Here is a 24,522-nt window from a genome sequence, read left to right on the forward strand (position 1 = left end):
TTTATAGCTTTTGTTCATTGATCTTTATTAAACTCAGGTTAGCCCTTGATTGTACTATGTGTCTATGGTTGTACATACAGTTGCATCTTATTTTAAATGATTTTACACACTCACTTTTTTCACTCTAGAAAAAGAGGGTTAATGTTTTGGCAAAAGTTCCTTACAAAGTTTCTTTATACTGAAGCGGTGGCAAAAAACACTTACGCAAGAGAGGTCACCAAATCTTACCTGACCAAGAAATCAGAAAATAATATCATATTTTTGAAAACTTCAAAGAAGTTTCAATGAATGCAAACAAAGAGCAAGTCAACAAATAAACTATTTATTTACAAACTATTTAAAACTATTTCCTTGCAAAATAAATGTATTCTTGCCAAAACGATATTGAAATTATTTCCAAAATAGTGCCCAAAACTTTACGTAGGGGTTGATATCCTCCAAAGTTAGCTAAAGTTTTTAGTTTTTACATAAATGGTTACCTAAAAATGACAAGCTTAAGGTTTATAATTTATATGAGTGCTGGCTTACCTTTGGAGCTATGCGATAAATATATTTAAACCAGATTTTTATAATTAAAAAAGCAGCATTTTGATTACTCCATAAGAATAGTCTTATGCTTTTAGATAACACTTTCAAAACATTTAATGGTGCTGCATAAATTCTTTATGAAGCTCAACATGATACAGTCTTTTAATATCCACAGACTAATAACTTCCAAGTATTAGTTACAAAATAAACATATTTACAACAAACCAGATACATTTTGATTACAATTTCAAATATAATTTTTAGAAGACTGGCAATAAAATCTTCGACAAATGAGTTTTTCCTTAATCATTAAAAAACTCTCTGGAAAGCTTTTTCTGTAAATGTAAAAACTATGCCATGCCTTATAGCAGGTGACTAGGATCTTTAATCTTGAGATAACTTTAAATAGAAACCCAGCTCAACTCAAGATCAACTCATTACTTCCCAAAGTCCCTGTAGGGTGAATCCATCCTTCAATTTCTCTATTGCAAGCCCCAGTTCTTCTGAAAACACAGGTTCACGATCTTGTTGCTTTTTGGGAGATAAGAGGATGAGATGGGAATAGAGAAGGTGGGCAAGGAAGAGGAAAAAAAAAAACAAAAAATAGGTTTCACATAAGTTTGTGAATACTAAATACTGGAATATAGAAAAAATTTTTCATATACTATAGGTAAAATATCCTTACCTTATTGCCATCAGCAAAATAAGCCTATAAGACAAGGAAAATTATATTTCACATACTTGATATATAATAGGTTAATAGGCCAAGGAACAGGTAATTAATTTACAGAACAATTCTGTAACTAACTGTATTTTATCTTCTGTTACTGTGTGTCTAATGGTTTTCTCACCTATCTTTACAATGCTGGTAGCAGAATTCACTTCTTCTGTCAATAATTATTTATGTCTTCAAGAGTTACGCTTTAAGCGCTAAAAATGTGCTTTGTAATTGGTGTATAATTAGCATTGTTAACTTGAAAGGAGATAAAAAGAATGACTAAGCAGCTATAAAATTTCACCCCTACTTTTGGGTTAGAAGAAGATGCTGGCAAAACAAAACAAAGCAATCAGTGCTTCACTGTGTCAGCAAATGCATACACCAAGGCAGTAGTAGTTTATTATTAACTATCTTATACTTATTTCACACTTTGCTTAAAAACTTTCATTCCCAGAGAGATAGTCTAGTCAGATTCATACACCACGTACATAGAAAGTATTATTATTATTTTGGCTATTAATTAAATAATACAAAGTTGGAAACAAGAAAGTTTACTGTTCAAATAGAAATCCATTTTAAGATAATATACCTATAAACTGAAAGGAGGGAGGTCCATCTCATAAAGGTTACTTATGGAAAGTATAGACTTTAAATTAATTAAATTAACTATATTTAATATATTCTGTTATCTTAAAGTGTGAAAAAACTTTTCACATATCTGAAATCCTCTGAATAAGTATGTTCTCAAACTATTTCCCAGTTTGGTAATTTAAAAGTATTTTCACACACACAAAAAAATCCCTAACCTGAAAAAAAAACTACTCTCCAACTCATGTTTAAGACATTCTAAAAAGTCTCAAGTTCTATGCTATTTTACACACTTAAACCATTATTTAATTAAACATGACTCAGATTTTAAAAAAATCACAAGAAATTTAGTAGCTCTTCTTTGTGATGCTCACCACAAAAGCATCTGTGTGATCATCAGAGTCTATTTCTACATCATCTTGAATTTGTTCAACTGTCAGAGCTTCAAGGGATTTTGGCTGAAAATCAGTAGATGTTAAAAAAAGAAAAAAGAAAAAGAAAATCAGTTAAATCAGATGTTAAAATGTATCAAGGAGACAATATTAATCAAATAAATAATTTTAGTAAAATGTGCTGTGAGAATTGTAAATACCTGTAAAAGGATATCACAGTTACCAACCACTCAAGTCTTACAAAAATCGCTGCATAATTTATATTCTATTAAAACTAACATGAATAATAAAATGAGTCAGTTAAACCCAAGCTTTTAAATCTGAAGTCAATATCATCAAAAGATTTAAAATGACAAATTTACACAAACTTAATATGATGCTTAGAAATATCCATCAAGAAAAAACTCTCATTGGATTTTATCTGATTTTCTGATAGTTAAAAACTATCTGATAGTTTAAGTTTAAAAAAAACTAACTTTTGTATAATAGCAAGTTTTAAATTTTCCTCAAAATAGTCATTAAATAAAATTTGTGAAAAAAGAAATTTGTGAAAAAGAAGAACTAAGATTTGTATGGAATGTTCTAAAGGTAAAGCAGAATAAATATAGTGCTGGTATCTATTAATTCATTTTTCAAATATTTGAATATCTTTAGTGTATGAAGTACCATGCTGGTACTACAAAAGGTTTAAAGTCTCTGCCCTTACCACAAAAGGTGTGTAATCTAGTGGGAATGGAGTGAAGGACAAAACACAATTATAAATAACTAAATATCAGGTTGAACTCTATGAAATTGCCATTTTAGTAAAAAATGGTCAAATATTAATAATGTCATATAGTTCAACCTCCAAAAAATAGCTGTAACAAATGCAATATCTATTATAATAGAAGAGTTTGGAGACAGTACAACTTCTGGCTTGTGCATGCCAGAAACTTTCATGAAGAAAAAGCTGGCACATGATCTAGGGCTTTTAGGATGAGGATGATTTTCATAGGTGGGATTAGGGGAAAGGGTATTCCTGACAGAGGGGATCAGTATCAGCAAAGGTGAGAAACCACAGGATATGGCCGAAGAAGATGAATAATCTGATACGGTCAAAATATGAGAGTCCCACAAGACAGAAGGAGCTACACAGAATATTGTACTGAATAATGCCAAGGAGTATCACTCACACTGGAGTCTACGTGAACCATGTTCTCTGAGCAGTGCACAGCCTACAGAACCAGACACTGTGGCTGTGCAGATAAGGTGGGAAAGGTAGACTGAAGTTTACTGAAATTTTTTAATACCAGCTCAGAGAATGTGGACTACTTATAGGTAATTGGTGGGGTAAGGTTGATGGTAGAAGTGTACTGATGACAAGAGGTGACCTGATGCCCTAGTCCGAGGACAGCTGGTGTTTCAACCATGTTCAGAGCTGGGCGACTGCGTACAAGTAAATTAACCTATCTAAGCCTCAGTCTCCTTAACTGTGAGATAGGGCTAATAATAATGATGATGATACACTTTATAGTGTTTTTAGGAGGATTAAACGAGATGAGGCATATAAAGTTCTTAGAGCAGTTAACAGCAAAGAGTAGGCATTCAACATAGCCATTCAACAACTATGAATATTCACTAAGAGCCTATTATGTGCTAGTTTTGATTGCTGGAGATATAATGATTAAAGAAAATAGACAAAAATCCCTGACTTCATGGAGATTATTTATAGTGAAGGAGACTGATTAGTGTTACCAAAAATAAAGCAAGCGAGCAAGTAAGCAAACAAACAAGCAGAATAAGGGATAAAAAAGTGACAGGGGTTGGTGTTTTAGATGGATAGTCCAAAGACCTCCCTGAAGAAGTGGCTTTGGAGTAAGGACTTATATGTGGTGACAAAGCAAGCTACTATGGCTGGTTATTATTATGTACTGAGGGCCAAAGAAGGGGAAAAGAAGAGAAATGAAAGGTAGAGACAGAATGGGTAGGAGAACTAACATATTGTCTCCAGTGTGCCAGCCACTTTACAGACATGATCAATAACTTTGTAAGAGAGATTACCTCCATTTTATAATGTGAAAACTGAAGCTCAAATTTGCCTAGGATCACAAATAAATGGTGAAATTGGGATTGAAGTCAGGTTTGTCAGGTTCCAAGGACCATGCTTGTTCTACAACATTATTTTACAAGCAAAAGTAGCAAAGGAAACTGCAGTTTGAATGGAAAGAAAGGTATAGGAACTGGGGAGAGACTGGTACAACTGACTGAATGTGTAAAGTAAGATAATGGGAAAAATAAAAAAGGAAAACCCCGGAGTTTTGAGCACATCTGACTTTGACAATGTTAAAAATAAATAAGTAGTGAATAAATAGATAAATCAGCAAGATACTGCTTTTGAGAAAAATGACAAGATTTTAGGTATGCCAAGTTTGAGATACTCAACCATGTCCTAGTGTATCTTACTGACTTGGAAAATTATTAATTAAATTACTAAGATAAACTTTTTTTTTTTTTTCTTGCGGTACGCGGGCCTCTCACTGTTGTGGCCTCTCCTGTTGCGGAGCACAGGCTCTGGACGTGCAGGCTTAGAGGCCATGGCTCGCGGGCCCAGCCGCTCCGCGGCATGTGGGATCTTCCCGGACCGGGGCACGAACCCATGTCCCCTGCATTGGCAGGCGGACTCTCAACCACTGCGCCACCAGGGAAGCCCCTAAGATAAACTTTTAAATGAGAAATTCAATTCATGTTATTTGGAATGCTCATCTATGAAAATATTCAAGAAATATTTGGAACCCTGGTAAGCTTAGAGAGTATGCCAAGATCAGAAAGATTTGGGAGTCATCTACAGAAGTACAACTTGAAGAAACTGGAGGAGGAGGTGATATTACTGGGGAATATACAGAGAAGGTAGAGTAAAAGGGAGAATGCTGAAAGAAGTGAAGGTTGGGAAGAAAGCAGAAAATGATGGTTAAGGAGATGAAATACTTAGAGTGTATGTACAATATGGTGTCAACAATCCAGAGACAAGTTTCAGCTGGAAGGGGAAAGGGATATATATGGAATTTGACAGGGAGACAAACAAATTAAGTATACGGAGCACAACGAGGTTGAAGTCAGAGGGTATGAATTTGTACTTAGCTGTCCAGTCCTACTTCTTGATCTCCCTGGTCACCTGCTGTAGTCCAAGAGCAGGAAGAGAGACAGATAATATATGTGATATGGCTCAACATGCTGAGTATCGGCAGGGACCCTGATGAAAGAGTGGGTGGCAGGGACACCAGCAACAGAGCGTACGGTGAGGGCCCCAGGACAAGAACAGACAGCAAGGGAACGTGTGACAGAGCGCCTCTGGTAAGGGTACCACTGTCAGAGCAGACGGCGAGGAGTCTCTGATGAAGTGGCTGGTGAGGACAACAGTGAAACACCAGATGACAAGGGGCCCAGCTGCAGAGGCTGAAGAGTAAAGCCAAAGGACAGCTGATGTACCTGGAGAGTGGGATTGGTGCAGAAACCAGAAGTCGTGAGGAAGGCAAAGAGCAGACATGTGGGCATGATATTCAAAATTTTTCATAACTGACATGGAAGAGGATCTGATGAATAGGAACAGACACAGGCCATATTAATGGAGCAGCCTCCTGGAGTTGCTATATTGTGGGTCATTGGGGGAAGAGAATGGTGTCTGTGAGGCCTGTAAGGTTTAACCAAATGCTAATGGCTGGCTGAAGTAAAATAAAAATAAAGCTGTCAGAGTGGGAGATTCAAGTCTCTACATCAGAAGAGCCTTGCATATGGGGACATCTTGGATAGGCTGCTACCTAGAACGGCAGGAATGAATGGTGAAGCAGCCAGGGAGAAAACAGGTGGTAGGCACAAATTAGCATTGGCCATACTCACTGAGCAGAGCCTCTATATTCATCATTTTAAACGTAGTTTAAAATTAAATTGTACACAGTGTGTGTATATCTGAATTTTATAGATTGTGTAAAGGCAATTGAGCAAACTCTGTATATCACACATTGAACAAATTACCTTTTCTTCCATCTCATAATCCACTCCAAATATAGGACTGGTAGAATAGACTTTGTGAAGTGAATTAATTTCCTTAACTGATTCTTGTAGTTTTTCCACAGGATCTATTTTAAAGCCAAGAACATATCCTCCACTCTGTAAGAGAAAATAATGAAAAAATGAAAAGCCTGAGGAACAGTCTTTACAGTATATGATAAACTACAGCTCTAGCTGTCCTTATTTCAGAGCACAATATGTAGGCTGATCTTTTAAAATTAAATTTTTTATTATGAAAACTTCCAGCATATACAAAAATAGAAGAGTACAATAAATGTCCATGTAGCCATCATCCAGCTTCAACAAGTAACAACATATGGCCAGCTCTGTTCCATATGTAACCTCCCCATCCCCTAAATCTCCTCCCCTCACCCACTCAGGATTATTTTGAAATATATCCAGATATCGCATAATTTCATCTGTAAGTATCAAAGCTAATATTTCAAGATTAAAAAAAATACGCCATAGATTGTGAAGGCCAAGGGAACTGAGTTTTTCCTGAGCTAGACTTTGAAAAGGAATAGACTATATATTAAAATAAAAAAGGGAATGGCATACCTGAGGCTATCTCCTTGAAAAATTAGGGAAGAAACTTGCCCATGACAGTTTGTTGGAGAAGAAGTGTTAAAAAATTAAGTACCCATATGGTGATGGTTGAGAGCATACACTTTTGTGTTCAAATCCTGGTTTTACAACACTACATATGATGTATGGTTTACATCATACAACTAGCTGTATGATGCTGGGGAAAGGAGTGAGTAGACATTTGTATTTAAATTTAGAATTTAGAAGAGAAAAATCTCTTTTTAAAAAAAATTTATAAAAACAAATAAATGCAAAAACCAGGCATAACGGGGCGTAGCAGTCTATAATTAGATACAGTACAATCTGAGTTTGATGGTATAAAATCTCAAATAGGGTGTGTTTATCTGTATAGACCTGTGTTGCTCAAAGACAGTCTAATGAATCAGTCAGACCTGGAATCAAAACCTAGCCCTATCACTTACTGTTATTAGACCATGGGCAAGGTTTCTAATTTCTCCAAGTCTCAGTTTCCTTGAATATAAAATGCGGAAAAAATAGTAACTGTATCATAGGGTTGTGTAAAGATTGAAATAATGTCATGACTGTAATCATAATTAATATGTCTGCCCAAAAGAGAAATATAAGCAGGATTCTTCCCATGGGGACAATTACTATATGACTTCAAACTCAAACTCTTCATATAATCTCATGTTACAGCTAATACTCTTCTTGGACATAAACTGGTTACTATAAAAATAAAACTAAAAATATAGACTGTCACATAGTTTTTTAAATCTATTAAAGATTAATAAAAATATAAAGTATCTTACCTGCTGAGAGCTTTCTATGACAAGAGCTAAACCAAATTTTGAATCTCTAATCTTTATTGACCGCTAGATATAAAACGAAAAAAAAATGCTTGTTTTTATTATCTGATAGTAGTGACACTTTAACACATTTTTCAACTTTTACACAGTAACTACTTTTCATAGTCTGAAGAACAGAACTCTTCCTCTTTCCTTTTTCCTTACACTCCTATAGAGATCAAGTAAATGAAAATTTTCATACTGGAAATAGGTGGCAAATTTGTAAGGCAACACAAAGATGACATCTCTGAAATATGTACAAAATTCTGACTTAAATGTCCCCTGCTTCACGGAGTCCACAACTTTTCTGAATATTTTAAACCAAAGGCCAGCAATCCTTTAGTTATGGAGAGCCAGTGTCTTTTGTGGCTCCTAAGGCTGGGTTAGTTTTTAAAAGTCCCATGTGCCTATATACAATGGAATATTACTCAGCTGTAAAAAGAGACGAAATTGAGTTATTTGTAGTGAGGTGGATGGACCTTGAATCTGTCATACAGAGTGAAGTAAGTCAGAAAAAGAAAAACAAATACTGTATGCTAACACATATATATGGAATCTAAAAAAAAAAAAATGTTCTGAAGAACCTAAGGGCAGGACAGGAATAAAGACTCAGACGTAGGGAATGGACTTGGGGACAGGGGAAGGGGGAAGGGTAAGCTGGGACGAAGTGAGAGAGTAGCATGGACATATACTCACTACCTAATGTAAAATAGATAGCTAGTGGGAAGCAGCTGCATAGCACAGGGAGATCAGCTCGGTGCTCTGTGTCCACCTAGAGGGGTGGGATAGGAAGGGTGGGAGGGAGACGCAAGAGGGAGGGGATATGGGGATATATGTGTACATATAGCTGATTCACTTTGTTATACAGCAGAAACTAACACAACAATGTAAAGCAATTATACTCCAATAAAGATGTTAAAAAAATGTTGCATGTGCCTTCTGTTTCTTACACAATAAATGACTAAATTCTGAAAGAACCTCCACTGCATTTATTGAAAAAAAAAAGTATGGGCATTCATCACTGGGCAACAAAGAAGGCTAGGATAGGTCAAATATAATTAACTCAACTGGTAAGTGTGACATGAGGGTGAAGCTTGGCTAGTGGATGAGCAGTGATACCAGTGGCCTGGGAGAAGGGTAGAGGGGTAGAAGCATAATGACATGCAGGACCTGTAGAAAGTGAAACAAAACGTACTTGCTGACAGGGTTAGAGAGAACCATGGGGGATCTAACATTATAACCAGCAGACCAAAAGTCCAAGAAGGATAATAATCTGTGGTAGGTGACTGTGTATCATACTTCCAGACAGATGGGCATTGGAAGTTGAGAAAAAGAGAGACACAGACAGACAGACAGACAGCCTAAATGGTAATTGTTATGAAAACCTGGGCTTCCATCTACACTACTTCACACCCTGCCAGGAGTACGCAGAATCCTGGTTAAGAACCATAGAACACTGGCATCCTGCTTATGGATAGGTAATCTAACCAGGTAACTGTGGATGACACAGGCTGGTAAGATAGAAACTGGCAAGAAGATACATATATAAATATACATCTATAGGAAGGGAGTCAGGACAATGGCTGAGGCCCACAGCTGAAGTTAGAACATGACTGCCCCAGTGACAGATTGTGATGATATCAGATTGCAAGTTGTTTAGGCCAGGCTGAATTCATTCCAGAATCCGTATTTGGCAACGGTATTCTTAAATAACGAAAAGTATCCTACTTGAAGAACAGAAATCACAAGGTTGTTTACTACTCGGTAATTATTCAGCATAATAGACATTGATATGTAAATGCAATATAAAACAGCAACGAACAATACAAACATCAACTTATCAAATACCTATGTAGACTCTGTCACATATTTCCAGCTATGCTTATAAATTCTCATATTTCTTTAGATGGCCAGAAATAATTTTTTTCCTATCAGATCCTATGATTTTCTGTTTAATGTGTTGTTTTTCTCCACCACACTGAAAGCTCCTTAAAGGCAGAAACTGCGTACTGGTTCATGAGTTTCATCACTGAGCATAGAGTAGGTGCTCAGTATTTGGCAAATGAATGATCAAATATTTTAAAGTAACTCAGTAATCAAACAATTTAGCAAAAGATAGACTTGGGAATATTTTGCAAAGAATCATCTTTCTCATAGGTTAAGAGGTCTCTTTAAAGAATGACATTTTCCAGATATCACATACATTGTATCGAATACTCAATAAATATTTATTAATGAAACTATTTAGTCTTAAGACTACTTATATTCTATAATAAGGGTGATTATCATAGGATAGCCTCACAGGATTCTCATTAACTATTTTTATGTTCCATCTAATTTGCACTAGGGTCCAGTAAGTAGGGTTTTTTTTAATATATGAGATGAAATTCTTCAGATTATTGGAGTTTACTACTTGTTTCACTGAATCACATACTTACCATGAAAGCAGCAGCAGAGTAAAAAGAACCATCTTCATCTACCCCCCAACAAACTGGTCTCAGGTGTAATTAGTTCTTATTCTAAATTTTTTTTTTTCTTTTTTTTTTTTGTGGTACACGGGCCTCTCACTGTTGTGGCCTCTCCCGTTGCGGAGCACAGGCTCCAGACGTGCAGGCTCAGCGGCCATGGCTCACGGGCCCAGCCGCTCCGCAGCATGTGGGATCTTCCCGGACCGGGGCACGAACCCATGTCCCCTGCATCGGCAGGCGGACTCTCAACCACTGTGCCACCACGGAAGCCCACTTATTCTAAATTTTAACAGCTTTAATTTAAGCTAAAACCATTATGACTAAAAACCATCTTGATTCCTTTCACTGAACTTGTAGTATGAATCCAGCTTATAGTACATGCTGTATCTGAATACAATAAAAACTGTTCATTCACAGAATCAATGAATTCGCTCTGGCTTTAAAAGGGTTTGAGTAGAAAGTAGCAAGACAGCCATAAAGTGGGTGGGTCAGTGAGCTGAAGCCATGCCAAAGAACCACTATATACTTGCCTCCTGGAAAGGTTATGGAAAACTTTAGTAGCTAAAAGCCCTTTGAATAAAATCTAAGAAAAATCACCTTAATCTGTATGATAACTATTAAAATTTTTAGAATCCAGTATATTTCTCTCTTAACAGCAAGTTGATAATGGTGCCGTTTCCCTTGAATGGAAGTACAATTGGGTCTTTTCTGATTATCAACATTTAAAAAGTATGCTCTCAGCTAAACTGTTGCCACTAGGGAGAGAGAAAACCCATCTAATCCCAAAAGTCCTATTAACTGTTGAACAGAAATTATTTATTCTACATTAAAATAAGGTCATCAAAATGCATGCACTTACAATTTGCAGATATGGTATACTGACATTAAAACTGTCATTCATATTTGCATGCCACACGATTCTCACATTGGTAATAAAAAAAGTTCCTAAATTTCCCTGTAAAAGAGAGTGATGAGAGGGGCATCAACAATCATGTCTGAATACTTACTCTTTATTTTCTAAACACGAGAATAATTCTGATTCTCACAGCAGCATAAAATACCAGAATTGAGTATTATGAGGAGTAGTTATTCAGATGGGGAGCTGTCTATATCTTATAGAATATTTATCATAGTTTAAAACTAGAACTTTCCAAGTGTGCAAAGTTTATTTACAATTTAAGCTTTTGATTCCATAGTTAGCAAGAGCTCTTCAATCAAATGTTACAGCTTTGCCACACTGGTTATCAGTCGAATCTAGGTTGAAACACCCACAAAGGCTGGAAACTATTCTTAGTAAGAGACAAATTATTCTCTAGAAATTGATTTGTTTCTTATTCCAACTATTAGTTGCTTATATGTTTCCTCTGGTCATAATTTCAAGAGGAAATGAAAAGTTACAATCATGGATGTAGGAGTCACCAAATGAGTTATATGTTTAATTCCATAAAGACTGGATTAAAAGGCTTCCGTGACTGTCCACCCTATGACGCTCCTCAATCAGCCTAAGTTATCATGATGTGGAGGGTAGTGTGGTATGGGGGAAGAGTGTGGCTGTGGAACAGAATAGATGTGGAGGTCACTTAATTCTTTAGGGCCTGAGTTTTTCATCTGTACGTGAATAGAGACTGGACTAGATGACTTTTAAGGCCCATTCCAGCTCTAAGTCTACACATAACAAATGTTGATAAAAAGAGCATAAAACCATACAAATATGAAAATCAGAATATTACGTATATCAAGAGCTATGTTAATTAAGAGCTCTAATGCTTATTTTAACAGTTAAATAAATATACAAACCCAATCATAAATGGAAAAATGATTACCAAAGAAAGCACTGCCCCAAAAGGTTCATTAGTTCTTTGCATGGTACCTGATCACTGGATAAATTCCATACTCCATTGATTTTATCATATACATGTTCTCGTGGTAGTAATCTTAGTTGCTTATTTTGAATTAGCGCACTTCTCAATTTAAAATCACGATACATTTTAGAAGTTTCATATGCTCTATAAAAAAGAACAAAAGACTAATCCAAACTGAAAATGTGATTTTCTTAGATTATGTTTACTTATCTACAAAAATACACAGTTATATACTCAAATAGTTACTAAGGTACATTAAAAATTTTTTCTTCTCAATAAGTTTTGGTGATTATAGTCTTTTGTACTGTATTTGTCATTTCAGTGTAGTATTTACACATTTTATCTCAGTACCTATATTTAAGATGTCTAATTTTTTTTAAAATTTATTTTATTTAATCTATTTTTGGCTGTGTTGGGTCTTTGTTGCTGTACGCGGACTTTATCTAGTTGAGGTGAGCCGGGGCTACTCTTCGTTGCGGTGCGTGTGCTTCTCGTTGCGGTGGCTTCTCTTGTTGCAGAGCATGGGCTCTAGGTGCGTGAGCTTCAGTAGTTATGGCATGTGGCTCAGTAGTTGTGGCTCACAGGCCCTAGACAGCAGGCTCAGTAGTTGTAGCACATGGGCTTAGTTGCTCCGTGGCATGTGGGATCTTCCCAGACCAGGGATCAAAACTGTGTCCCCTGCATTGGCAGGCAGATTCTTAACCACTGCACCACCAGGAAAGTCCCTAGATGTCTAATTTTTTTTTTTTTTTTTTTTTTTTTTGCGGTACGCGGGCCTCTCACTGCTGCGGCCTCTCCCGCTGCGAAGCGCAGGCTCAGTGGCCATGGCTCACAGGTCCAGCCGCTCCGCGGCATGTGGGATCTTCCCGGACTGGCGCACGAACCCGTGTCCCCTGCATCGTTAGATGTCTAATTTTTAAGTCAGTATATATAGTATGGCACAAATGAGAGGAGGCAGATTGTTTTTCTTTAAGCTGAAGAACAATGCTTGTAAAAACAGACATGGAAATTAATTTTTCTATCAAAAAGCTTCCCTGGATTTCTCTGTTTTAGTTAAAGGCACCATTATTCTTTTGATATAAATAAAACTGCAATTACTTTTCTCACTGAAACCTGAAAACATTATGCTCATATCTACCTTTATACAGAAAATTAGAATGAATCTGTACCAACTCCAAAAGGTACCCTAGGACAGTGTATGTATCTGTGTCTGTGTATGTATGCAATAAAATCCCTATAACTTTGTTTTCTTTCCATGTCTCCCTATTGATAAATAATAAACACAGAAGAAAATTCTGATTAACTTTTGATTAATTCTAATTTTAACTCCACAAAAATGCAGGTTAATTTACCCTTTTAATAAAACTAAAGGGTTTTCTTCACCTGAATAACTTTAGAAATCATTTATATAAATTATAATATGTATTGTTAAACTTCTGATTTTTACATTAATTAATCTTCTAGTATGTAAATTATGAAAGGGCAGGATTCGAGCATTTGACTATAAATCTTAATTTCCTTTAGGGTGGTAATCATCAATATTTAACCAGTGGAAAAAATGGAAACTATTCATGTTATAAATTGTTTTGGAGGGAACACATAACATTTTTATACTATTAAAGAAAAGTAGTTTCCCTGTTCCCTTCATACTCCATTTCATATTACTTCTCTAAGTAAACTGAAATAAAAAGATCAGGTATATGCCTAAGAGAGCTTAAAAAAATATGTTTTCACACAAAAACTTGTACACAAATGCTCACAGCAGCATTATTCCTAACAGCTAAGAAGTGGAAACAACCCAAATGTCTATCAGCTGATGAGTGGATTAACAAAATATGTATCTCTACAATGGAATCTTATTCAGCTATAAAAAGGAATGACGTACTGATATATGCTACAACATGTAGCATGCTTGAAAACATTACATAAGTGAAAGAAGTCAGACATAAAATGTCACTATATTGTATGATTTCATTTATATGAAATGCTCAGAATAGGCAAATCCAGAGACAGAAAGTAAATCAGTGGTTGCCAGGGGACCATGGGGATGAGGGAATGGGAAGTGACTACTATGGGGGTTTCTTTTTTGGAGTGATGGAAATATTCTGGAATTGAGAAGTGGTGAATATACTAACACTACCAAACTGTAAACTTAAAAATGGTAAATTTTATGTTATGTGAGTTATATCTCCAAGAAAAGCAAACAATTATGTAGAGTAAAAAATCATCAACAAAATTTAAAAATAAAATAACTAGGAAAGAAATTAATTTGCAACATACATGACAGATAGGAGTAAAATTAAGAAATTTACAACAGAAAACTATACATAGCCAACAAATATGAAAACTTTCAACATCACTAGTAATAAAAGAAATTCAAATTAAAACAATGGTATATATACATACTATATATATCTGTGTGTATAAATTTGTGTGTGTGTGATTTTTTTTTTTTTTGGCCTGTCATCTTAGCCAAACTTTTAAAAAAAATCATAGTACTTAGGGCTGGTTAAAAAAAAAAAAGAGCTGGGGTAGTAAAAAGAGAATAATTAAGAAAACAAAAAATCAAAATAACCACAAAACAACAAAAAATTTCTCTTTAGAGAAATCACCCAATCATGCCTTCTACTGTTAGAAAAATAACCTTAATTCCTTAATTGGATTATTCAACTTGGTTATCTACATTGAACGAATTCTCTATTTCATTTTTAACTACCTTGGTAGCTAATTTAATAGACTCTTCAGCAGTTTTATGTGTTTTATAAATACCTTCAAAGTGTTTATTAAATGGTAATGCAACATGTTCTATGTATCTTCAGGATGTTTGCAATAGAGCTTGGAGGAAGACAGCACCACATGTTGAAATTTTACTCTAAACCTTTATATCATAGAATTACTTTAAAAATATTCAATAATCTATAAAGTATTACCATACCTGTGTACTGCAATCACAGAAGTAAAAAGTCTAGGACTTCCAGGAACCAAATTTGTAAATATAAACTCAAAACGAGTACTGTTACATTTTGTTAGTATATAAAGAGCTTCAGTTTGGCCTCGTAATTTCTGTAAAGACAAATTTATGTAAAACTTCAGATTTTAAGAGCAATTTCTCATTTATAGTGAAAATAAACATCAACCTCAAATATCTACTGTTTCTTCACTATATATATTTCAATAAGATTTTTCAGACTTACAGAATTAGCAGTCCTTGTTGTGATATTCAATATGCAGTTGTAACCAATAGCTAAAATTTAAAAGCAAAGAATTTAAAGAACATGATACAATAAATTGAGGGAAAAAACTATAAATACAGAACTTTTAAGTTTAAAAAATTAAATATATATAAAAATACAATAAAAAATTTTATGAAATATCTACAAATTTAAGTTAAATAATTAAAAGGACTAGAAAGTTAATTCTGCCTCTTTTTTTTTTTTTTTTTTTTTGCGGTACGCGGGCCTCTCACTGCTGTGGCCCCTCCCGTTGTGCAGCACAGGCTCCAGACGTGCAGGCCCAGTGGCCATGGCTCACGGGCCCAGCCGCTCCGCGGCATGTGGGATCTTCCTGGACCGGGGCACGAACCCTCATCCCCTGAATTGGCAGGCAGATTCCCAACCACTGCGCCACCAGGGAAGCCCAATTCTGTCTCTTTTGAACAAAAATATTCTCAACATGGGGAAAAAGGAGGTTTGCTTCTCTAAAACCTATACAGTATTATTTACTAAAAATCTTAGCACCACAACATCAAGAGAAAAAGTCTAGCTGGAAAATCTACAATACCTTTAAAAAACAAATGAAACGAAATGTAACACAATGAAAGATTGTACTTTTATTAGAATTTAATCTCCCTTCTTTGGTATTACTTGAAACAGGTTATAGCAAGTTTCAAAGTAAAGTAAAAAACGAAACCAAAAATCATTCAGTGTAAAAGCACTAATCTTGTTTATGTCCAAGAGACAAAATGGACAGACTGAAAAAAACATTCCTTTTGCATTATGAGGCAGTCTGTGGTTAGTCTAGGATTTCTTAAGTTTTTATCAATTAAAGTTTTTCACATATTTCATAGTATAGCTTCTTTTGGTGTCAAGAGCCACTGTGCAAGTTTACTTGACAAATTATTTTTTTCTTTCTCATGCTAACAAAGATACTTACAAAGATTGACTCTGAGTAATGCCAAAGAGTGCCAGATAATTCTTAAATTTGTTACTAAGAGTCTACCTAAAAGCAAACAAGCAGAAAAATAAGTTACTTTAAATAAGGACCCATTTTTGCAGTATAGAATGAGATGGACATGAAACTTCTGGCCCAGTACCAACAGCAACACCCACAGATGTTTTTCATACATTTATTAATTGAAAATACTTATTGCTCATATCCATTCTAGGTAAGGTATACAATGTGTGATTCAGAATCTCAGAGAAACAAAATCTGATAGTTACAGAAAGAATACAGGTATTCACTGCCAACACCTTGGTTTGACTCAACTGACAGAGGAGAAAACTGTGTACTGTTTTTTTTTTTTTCTCAGTAGAAGCTGTTCTGGGGGTCCCAGTAGGTTATATGCGTACAACTGAGTATGAGTACAGGACAGTATAATTATTAAGCCATTCAGTGAAATCACACTTCTCAAAGAACTCTCATATATATATGAATCCCTGCCATTTGAGCAGTCTCTTAGCAGTTCTCATTTAAATGAGCCATATACTCATATACCCAGTTTTTTTGTGGTGAGCAAACTTTTTCCTCATATGAAGTTATGGCTAAGCTGAAGTCTGTTTAAGGCTTATGATTTTCATTCTTAGCCTCAAACTGATGTTCTTACACTGAAATATGTACCAAGTTAGATAAACTTCATTTCTCAAAGTATATCCTGTGAAATAGTAGTCCCTATAGATGCTCCAAGAAAAAAAAAAGTCAAGTAAATCTGTGCATGGTAAACTATGTGTCTTAGAAATTTGTAATACAATTAGCATATGAGGATAGTTTTGAAATATCTTGAACTAATATCTTGAACTAAGTTAACTCTCTTAACTTTGTTTAACACATTTCTTCAGCAAATTATAACCATGGAATTCTTTTGATGAGTAATCTATAGCCATGTCATACTCCTTCCTCCCTGAAAAAAACCCTAGAATATCTAAAATCAGAGAAACTAAGCCTGTGTGAATGCTGGCGTGAGATGGGATAGGAGGTCCTAAAAACAAAGGAAGGCGTTCTCAAGAGAAACTGTGGAACATTACATGCTATGTTTGACAAATAGTAAGTCACCCAGCATGGCTATAGTAAAGTTCCCACAAGATCACAGACGACTAGACTTGCATCTATCAGTCAGGGTCAAACAGAACAGAGATGGCTCACTTAAATTAGGATAACTGGGGTTTATTTACAGAAGGACTTATTACAATGGTATGGGGTGGGGCATCAGGAACCATAATTGACATATAATGCTGTTTCATATCTTATTCTCCAGCTAATATAACTTAACATTTGTAATTTAAACCAGAAATATAAAATATACTCACCGCTATCCCCATTATTTCCTTTGGTGTCTTCAATTGAATCTAAACAATCAATAAGGACTTCTCCAGGTCTTGTTTTCATTTGTCTAAAATAAATATAAAGGCTTTAATTTTTTAGCTACAACTACACCCGTTTACCATCTAGTGAGGGAGAGGAAAGGCATATCCATATAAAACAGACAAAAGTATAAATAATACAGTACCAAATGCTCAGGCATTTGAAAATAAGGTTTTCAAGAACTTAAAGAACCTGGAGATCAAGTGTGGCCTGGAGTGACCAGGGACATGGAGAGAAGTCAGAACTAAAGGAGAGGTAGGATTTGGAGAAATAAAAGAGAGAGAGGAGAATCTATGATTAAGGACCAGAAATAAGAAATGATAAGAGAGGGGGCTTCCCTGGTGGCGCAGTGGTTGAGAATCTGCCTGCCAGTGCAGGGGCACACGGGTTCGAGCCCTGGTCTGCGAAGATCCCACATGCCGCAGAGCAACTAGGCCCATGAGCCACAACTACTGAGCCTGCGTGTCTGGAGCCTGTGCTCCGCAACAAGAGAGGCCGCGATAGTGAGAGGCCCGCACACCGCGATGAAGAGTGGCCCCCGCTTGCCACAACTAGAGGAAGCCCTTGCACAGAAACGAAGACCCAACACAGCAAAAAAAAAAAAAAAGAAATGATAAGAGAATGTGGGAAGACTGGCCTGGCTGGAGAAGAAGGTGCATGTTGAGAGGTAGTGAAAAATATGGTAGGATAGGTAAGAAGGAACCAGATTATGGATAACCTAGAATGTCAGTCAGATAGATACGGGTTTTATCCTGTGGACAGTGGAGAAGCCCCAGAGGTTTCTGAGTAAAGCAAAGGAGTCATGCAGTTATGGAAGGAACAGATTAAAGCAAAGCAACATTAGGACTTGGTAAACAATCAGATAAAGGAGACAAAAGGAAATAAAGAATGAAGAATAGGTTGCTGACTGATAGAATGCAATCTAGAGTGCCAAAAAAAAAGAAAAGAAAAACCTAGCAGAATATGTGGTAGAGCCTTCTAACACATTCTCAATAAAGCCAACTCAATTACCTACTGGAAATACAGACATGATCATACACTTCACTGTTGAAAAGCCATATTACCCCACTACCTAGATGATGAAGTCCAAAATCCTCAACTGAATATTTCACAATCTAGCTAATCTACCTTTCTATTTGCACCTCCTTTCTCTACCTGCCAGACCCTGCTTCTAGCCAATGAGATTTATACCTCTAAGACTCTACATCTAATTTTTTTTTTCTTTTCTTCCTTTTCTTTTTTCTGGAATACTCTCTTCCTGTATACCCTAGCAAGGCCCTGACCATTCATCAGGGCTCAATTCAAATATTATTTTTTCTTTGAGACCTTCCCTAGGAAGAATGAACTTTTCTGTTCTATGGTCCTCCAGCATTTTGTTCATTTTTTCCATGACGGTATTTACCACATTTTTTATAGTTAGTTGTCTACATCTATCTCCTGCAGTAGAAAGGGGGTGGGGTGGGGGAAGGGTGTCATTTCCTATTATTTTTGTATCTTTAGCTATCAGCACAGTCACCAGTACGTAGTAAACATCTGATAAATGTTTAATAAACTGAAAATGTTCATGAAATGGATCTTTGCTTAAGAACCCTCCAAGAATAACAGGAAAAGTCAAAGACTGTGTGCAATATGTAACCGTTGCTTATAACTTTATAAATTCCCTTCCCTCACAACGCCTTAAAGGATCCAAGACCATGTTAATATTATATATCTAGCTACAGCTAAGCCTGGGAAATTAATATTTCATTTTTTCCACCTAAGAAAGTTCTGTTCATAATAAAGAATTATGCGAATTGGCTAAGAAGCTCCAAACCATCAACCCAAGAACCTTAGCTTTACTGTTTTCCAACACTTACTATCCCAATGGGCACTTTTTTCCTGGACTGCCGGCAGGAGGTTTCTAACTATTCTCTTTAAAACATGAAAATTTCCAAAAACAGGGCTTCTGTTTGAGAGGCTCCAAAAGAGGGTTCCTTCTTCCTGTTGGTGATTTAAATGAATAACTAGAAACGAAGCTTACCACGGAAATAAAGTCTGCATGGTCAGGGATTTTGGAGAATGCTTACTCTCACTTCCCTCGGAGACTCAAGCTTTAGAACGGTGAAGTCATTTTTCTAAGGGCCCACAATGTGTGTCCTTATTCTAGACCTAGTTTCCGAACCCTCGTTTCCAGAGTCCCTGCTCCACGTTCCTTCCACCATACGAAACTGGCACCGCAAGCTCACTGGGGTGTACTGGACGCCCAAGCCCAAGGTGGTCCCTGCCGTATTTGGGCTCAGCTTCCGACAGGTCCCCCGGGTCAAGACGGGACCGGGGATCGTAAGGGACCGAAACTGCGTACAATCTAGACGCGCTCCGGCTGTGGCGCCTGGGGAGGGCCGCTGGGCCCCGGACAGTCTGGGGTCTCCTGAGGTGAGGACAGCAGGCGCCAACCTCCTCCCACCCTCGCGAGGGTCTTAGGCTCTGCCCGCGGGTCGGGAAATCGCGCCGCGGCGCCCTCTACAGGCTCCCGGCCACTGGGGAATCTTGGCGACTCACTGCGAGGACACGTCGAAGCGGACATCCCGGTCCTCCCAAAGCGCATCCAGCACCGACATGGTGACCGCGGCAGGGGAGGCCTAACGGCGTCTTGCCGGCTCCAAGACAACGGGCCGCCTCTGGCACGACGTCTACGGCGGGCGCCGAGACCCAAAATTCCTCAAGGTAGTGTGCGCGCTTTCCCGGCCCTGTGGTGTAGTTAAGCGGATTTGAGGCTCCAGGCAGGGTTCCGTGCCTCAGAGAAGCCGAACTGGCACCGGCGCAGGAGCGGGTGCTTGACTTCTGAATGACCTTCCGCACCTCCAGACTCGCCTCCTTAAGCCTTTCCTCCCCGCCCACCCCACTCCCGTTCCTCTCCCTACACTGTCGGGAAATTTAGCCTTAGAGACTTCCCAGGCGGTCACTGGTTAGGACTCCGCGCCTCCACTACGGTGGCCTTGGTTCCATCCCTGGTGGGCCAACTAAGATCCCGCAAGCCGCGTGGTGCGGTCTGAAAAAAGAAAGAGCGAAATGTAGACTTAAAACTCGAAATTCCTCGTCTGGTTCTGCCTCCTCCGGCCCAGCCCACCTCATGCGGTCCTCGCGCCTTCTGCTTGCTCTCCAACCAGGCAGGGCTCAGCGCCTTTGGAGGGCGCCCCCTTTCTCTGTCTGGAACTCTCGTTCTCCAGATCTCTACCTGGCCCGTCCTTTGTCACTTCAGCCTCAGCTCAGAAGTGAACTAAAGCGGTTCTTAACCTTTCTTCTCTCGCTCTGCTGTGAGTACCTTGAGGACAGAGTTCCCTTTGAACCCACGCGAGCACAGAGTAGGCATTCAGTAAGTACTTTTCGAATGTATCAAAGTGCCGTCCTTCCCTCGGTTCACGACAGTTCTCTAAATCAATGGTTCCGAGTGTGATCCGGGGACTCCAGGAGGTCCTCAAGATCCTTGCAGGGCACCCACAAGGTCCAAATGTATTTGTAATAACACTATTTGTCTTTTTAATTCTCAGTCTCCCTTTGAGTGTACAGAGGAGTTTTTTAGAAGCCACATGATGTGAAATTGAATGTGAAAGAGATATGAGACAACAGCTGTCTTAATATCAAGCTGGATGTTAAAAAGATTTGCAAAAATGTAAAATAACGTTACTCTTCTCACAATTTTTTGAAAATATAATTTAAAACATGTAATATATGTTAATATATAATGAGGTTATTTTTACTTTAAATGAATTAAGTGAATTTTTAAACATCTCAATAAATATCAGTAGCTATAATCCATATAAACAAAAGCTCTTTCAGATCCTCAATGATATTTTTAAGGGTATAAAGGAGTCTTGGGATCAAAAGTTTGATCACTTTAAATTAAATGGCACGCCGGTGTGTCAGGCTTTGTGCCAAATACTGGGTATATTCATATGAAAGGCATGAGGAGTTTTTCTCAGGTTGACAAAGGTAATGGAGACAAAGGAACGTGTGGTGGACACAGACTAAAGTGGCCCCCATTGAGTCATGCCCTTGTATGATCCCATCCCCTTGGATGTGAGCAGAACCTGTGACTTTCATCCAGCTAATAAAATGTAGCAAAGATGATGGGATGTAAAAGTGATGGGATATCATTCCCATGTTTATTCTATGTTATATAAGGCTGGATCTCAGCTGACTGGAGCAAGAGAGACTCTCCTGCTTGCCTTGAAGAAGCCACCTGCTGTGATACCGCCTTTAGGGCCAGCGGTCTCACGTCCTATAGGTGCAAGGAGCTGAAATCTGCCAACAACCTGAATGAGCTTGGAAGCAGATCTTTCCCCAGTAAGACTTCTCATGAGGCCTTAGCCCCAGGAAATATCTGGATTGCAGCCTGGTTGTGACCCTAAGCAGAAAACCCAGGTAAGTCATGCTTGGACTTCTGATCTACAGAAACAGGGAGATAATAAATGTCTGTAGTTTTAAGCTGTGGTCATTTGTTATATGCTGCAATAGAAAACTAAGACAGAGATTGGTATCAGGAGTGGTGTGCTACTGTAGAGGCTATTAGACCCAGCAAAATTCTGTTGGTGGGAAGCAGGCTGATAAAATTACTCACCTGTTGGGAATTCCCTGGTGGTCCAGTGGTTAGGACTTGGCGCTTTCACTGCCAGGGCCTGAGTTTGATCCCTGGTTGGGGAACTAAAGATCCTGCAAGCTGCGAGGTGTGGCAAAAAAAAAAAAAAAAAAAAAAATTACTCACCTGTAAACATGTGCTACATTTCATGAAAAAGCAAGGATGACTCAGAGGATCTGAGCACCATGGAAGATTATTCCCAGATCTTAAACCTTAAGCAGTAAAAATCCAACATTTGCACAGATGGATGTCAGAATTGTTATATGGCAGTGGCTCATTTGTACCTTCCATTTCCCCCCTGTTGAACTGGAATGTCTCTAACTATTCTCCTATGCCAGTCCCACCATTGTATGATGGGAGTGTTGGGAGCACTGGTCTCTTTAGTTTCACAGGTCACTAAGGGGAATTGTGCTTCGAGGAACTGCACTTAGTGAATTATAACCAGGAGCCTCATTTGCTCAGATGTAAATGATTTAGATGATGAGATCTTGGATTTTGAGCTGATGCTGTAATGTGATGAGAGGGGAACCTTGGGACGGAGAACACAGTTTTGTTTCTTTTTTCCTTTGGGAGAGGCATGAATTGTTCAGGGCTATAGGCAGAATTCCAGGTGGCCTCTAAGATTCCCACCCATGGTGTACATATCTTATGTAATCCCCTCCCCTTGATTGTGGAAGAATCTATGTATAGGATATCAGTCCTGTGGTTAGATTATGTTGTATGGCAAAGATGAAAGAGTTTTGCAGATGTGATTAATGCCCTTTGAATTAGTCAAAAGGGAGACTATCCTTGGTGGGCCTGAACTTAACAGGTGAGCCCTTAAGAGGGATTTTCTTGCTAGCTTTGATGAAATAGTGTCCAAGTTATGAGAGAGCCACGTGTCTAGGAACTGAGGGCAGCCTTTAAGAGCTGAGAGCCAGCAAGAAAACAATAACTCCAGTCATCCAACCACAAGGAACCAATTCTGCTAAGGAACCTGAATGAGCCTGGAAGGGGACCCCAAACCTCAGATGAGATCACATCCCTGCAGACACCTTGATTCCAGGTAAGCAAAGAACTCAGCCCAGACTCCTGGCCCACAGAAAACACTGTGAGACCATAAGTTTGTATTGTTTTAAACATCTGAGATGGTGATAATTTATTACAGCAACATTAAATTAATGCCCTGACATCACAGTAGGACCTTTGAAACAAAGACTGAAATGACTATTTTTCAGTGCTTTTAACTGGGCCTTCATATACTTTGTTTCCCAGACTTTTTTTCTCCTGCATTTGTAAGTAAAGTTTTGTGTGTGTGTATGTGTTTTTACTTTTTAAATCAATTTTATTGAGGTATGATTTACATATAATAAAATATACCCATTTTAGATGAACTTTGACAAGTATATGCATCCATGTAACCACTTCCATAATGAAGCCACAGAACATTTCCATCACCCCAAAAAGTTTTTTCATGCCCCTTTGCAGTCAACTTCAGGTTCCAGAAACCATTTGTTTGCTTTCTGTCACTGCAGATTTTTTTTCATTATTTTTGTTGTGATAAAATATATGTATATATATATAACATAAAAAGTGCCATACTGTAAATTGATTTTGTGTGTTCTAGGATTTTATATAAATGGTGTAATAAATTATGTACAGTAGGGCTTCCCTGGTGGCGCAGTGGTTAAGAATCCGCCTGCCAGGGCAGGGGACACAGGTTCGAGCCCTGGTCCCGGAAGATCCCACATGCCGCAGAGCAACTAAGCCTGTGCGCCACAACTACTGAGCCTGCGCTCTAGAGCCCGCAAGCCACAACTGCTGAAGCTTGCGCGCCTAGAGCCCATGCTCTGCAACAGGAGAAACCACCGCAATGAGAAGACTGCACACCACAACGGAGAGTAGCCCCCGCTCACTGCAACTAGAGAAAGCCCACACACAGCAATGAAGACCCAATGCAGCCAAAAATAAATAAATAAAATAAATTTATTTAAAAAATTATATACTGTATATACTCTTCTGTATCTGGCTTCTTTCATTTTGCAGAATGTTTTTAGGTTCATCCATATTGATACATGTATCAGTAATTTGCTCCATTTTACTGCTGTCTTATTTTGCATTCTATGGATATACTGCAGTTTGTTTCACATGTTGGACATTTGGGTCATTTCCAGTTATCATTAATAAAGTTGCCAATAGCAATCATGCATAAGTCTTTTTGTGGATATAGATTTTAATTTCTTTTGAGTAAATTCCTAGGAGTGGAATTACTGTGTCGTATGGTAGGTGTATTTTTTTTTTTTTTTTTTTTTTTTTGCGGTACATGGGCTTCTCACTGCTGTGGCCTCTCCCGTTGTGGA

General features: G+C 37.8%; 1 protein-coding gene and 1 long non-coding RNA gene across 6 annotated transcripts; one reads left to right on the forward strand and one right to left on the reverse strand.

Moving 5' to 3' along the window:
- BBS5 (Bardet-Biedl syndrome 5) lies at positions 1-20,680 on the reverse strand. Of its 5 annotated transcripts, none has more exons than XM_081241800.1 (13): positions 20,625-20,680; positions 20,107-20,294; positions 17,514-17,596; positions 16,144-16,209; positions 15,186-15,235; positions 14,927-15,054; positions 12,000-12,135; positions 10,989-11,084; positions 7,626-7,688; positions 6,235-6,369; positions 2,209-2,292; positions 1,214-1,237; positions 1-1,059 (listed from the first exon to the last, which is right to left on the reverse strand). In XM_081241800.1, exons 2-13 carry the CDS (start codon positions 20,163-20,165, stop codon positions 958-960), a joined length of 1,026 nt encoding a protein of 341 aa, XP_081097926.1. In that variant the 5' UTR covers positions 20,166-20,294; positions 20,625-20,680; the 3' UTR covers positions 1-957. The 5 variants fall into 5 exon arrangements, with proteins under 5 accessions (XP_081097926.1, XP_081097927.1, XP_081097925.1 ...); XM_081241801.1 differs by lacking the exon at positions 20,625-20,680 and adding an exon at positions 19,425-19,548 and having other exon boundaries at positions 20,107-20,195; XM_081241799.1 differs by lacking the exon at positions 20,625-20,680 and having other exon boundaries at positions 20,107-20,373.
- A 106-nt stretch (positions 20,681-20,786) lies between these two features.
- Positions 20,787-24,163, forward strand: LOC308621363. The gene is made up of 4 exons (XR_014016448.1): positions 20,787-20,920; positions 21,730-21,969; positions 23,025-23,228; positions 23,825-24,163. It is a non-coding gene; the product is annotated as an uncharacterized lncRNA (long non-coding RNA).
- Positions 24,164-24,522: the final 359 nt, after the last annotated feature.

This window comes from Mesoplodon bidens, assembly GCF_964165515.1.
Source record: "Mesoplodon bidens genome assembly, chromosome: 8".
NCBI lineage: Eukaryota > Metazoa > Chordata > Mammalia > Artiodactyla > Ziphiidae > Mesoplodon > Mesoplodon bidens.

Coding starts and splice junctions, on each gene's coding strand:
- BBS5 (XM_081241800.1), bottom strand. CDS start 20,165: ATGTCGGTGCTGGATGCGCTTTGGGAGGACCGGGATGTCCGCTTCGAC. Junction 1,238..2,208: donor ATCACACAGATGCTTTTGTG/GTGAGCATCACA, acceptor CTTGTCTTATAG/GCTTATTTTGCTGATGGCAA. Junction 1,060..1,213: donor ATTTTGCTGATGGCAATAAG/GTAAGGATATTT, acceptor TCTCCCAAAAAG/CAACAAGATCGTGAACCTGT.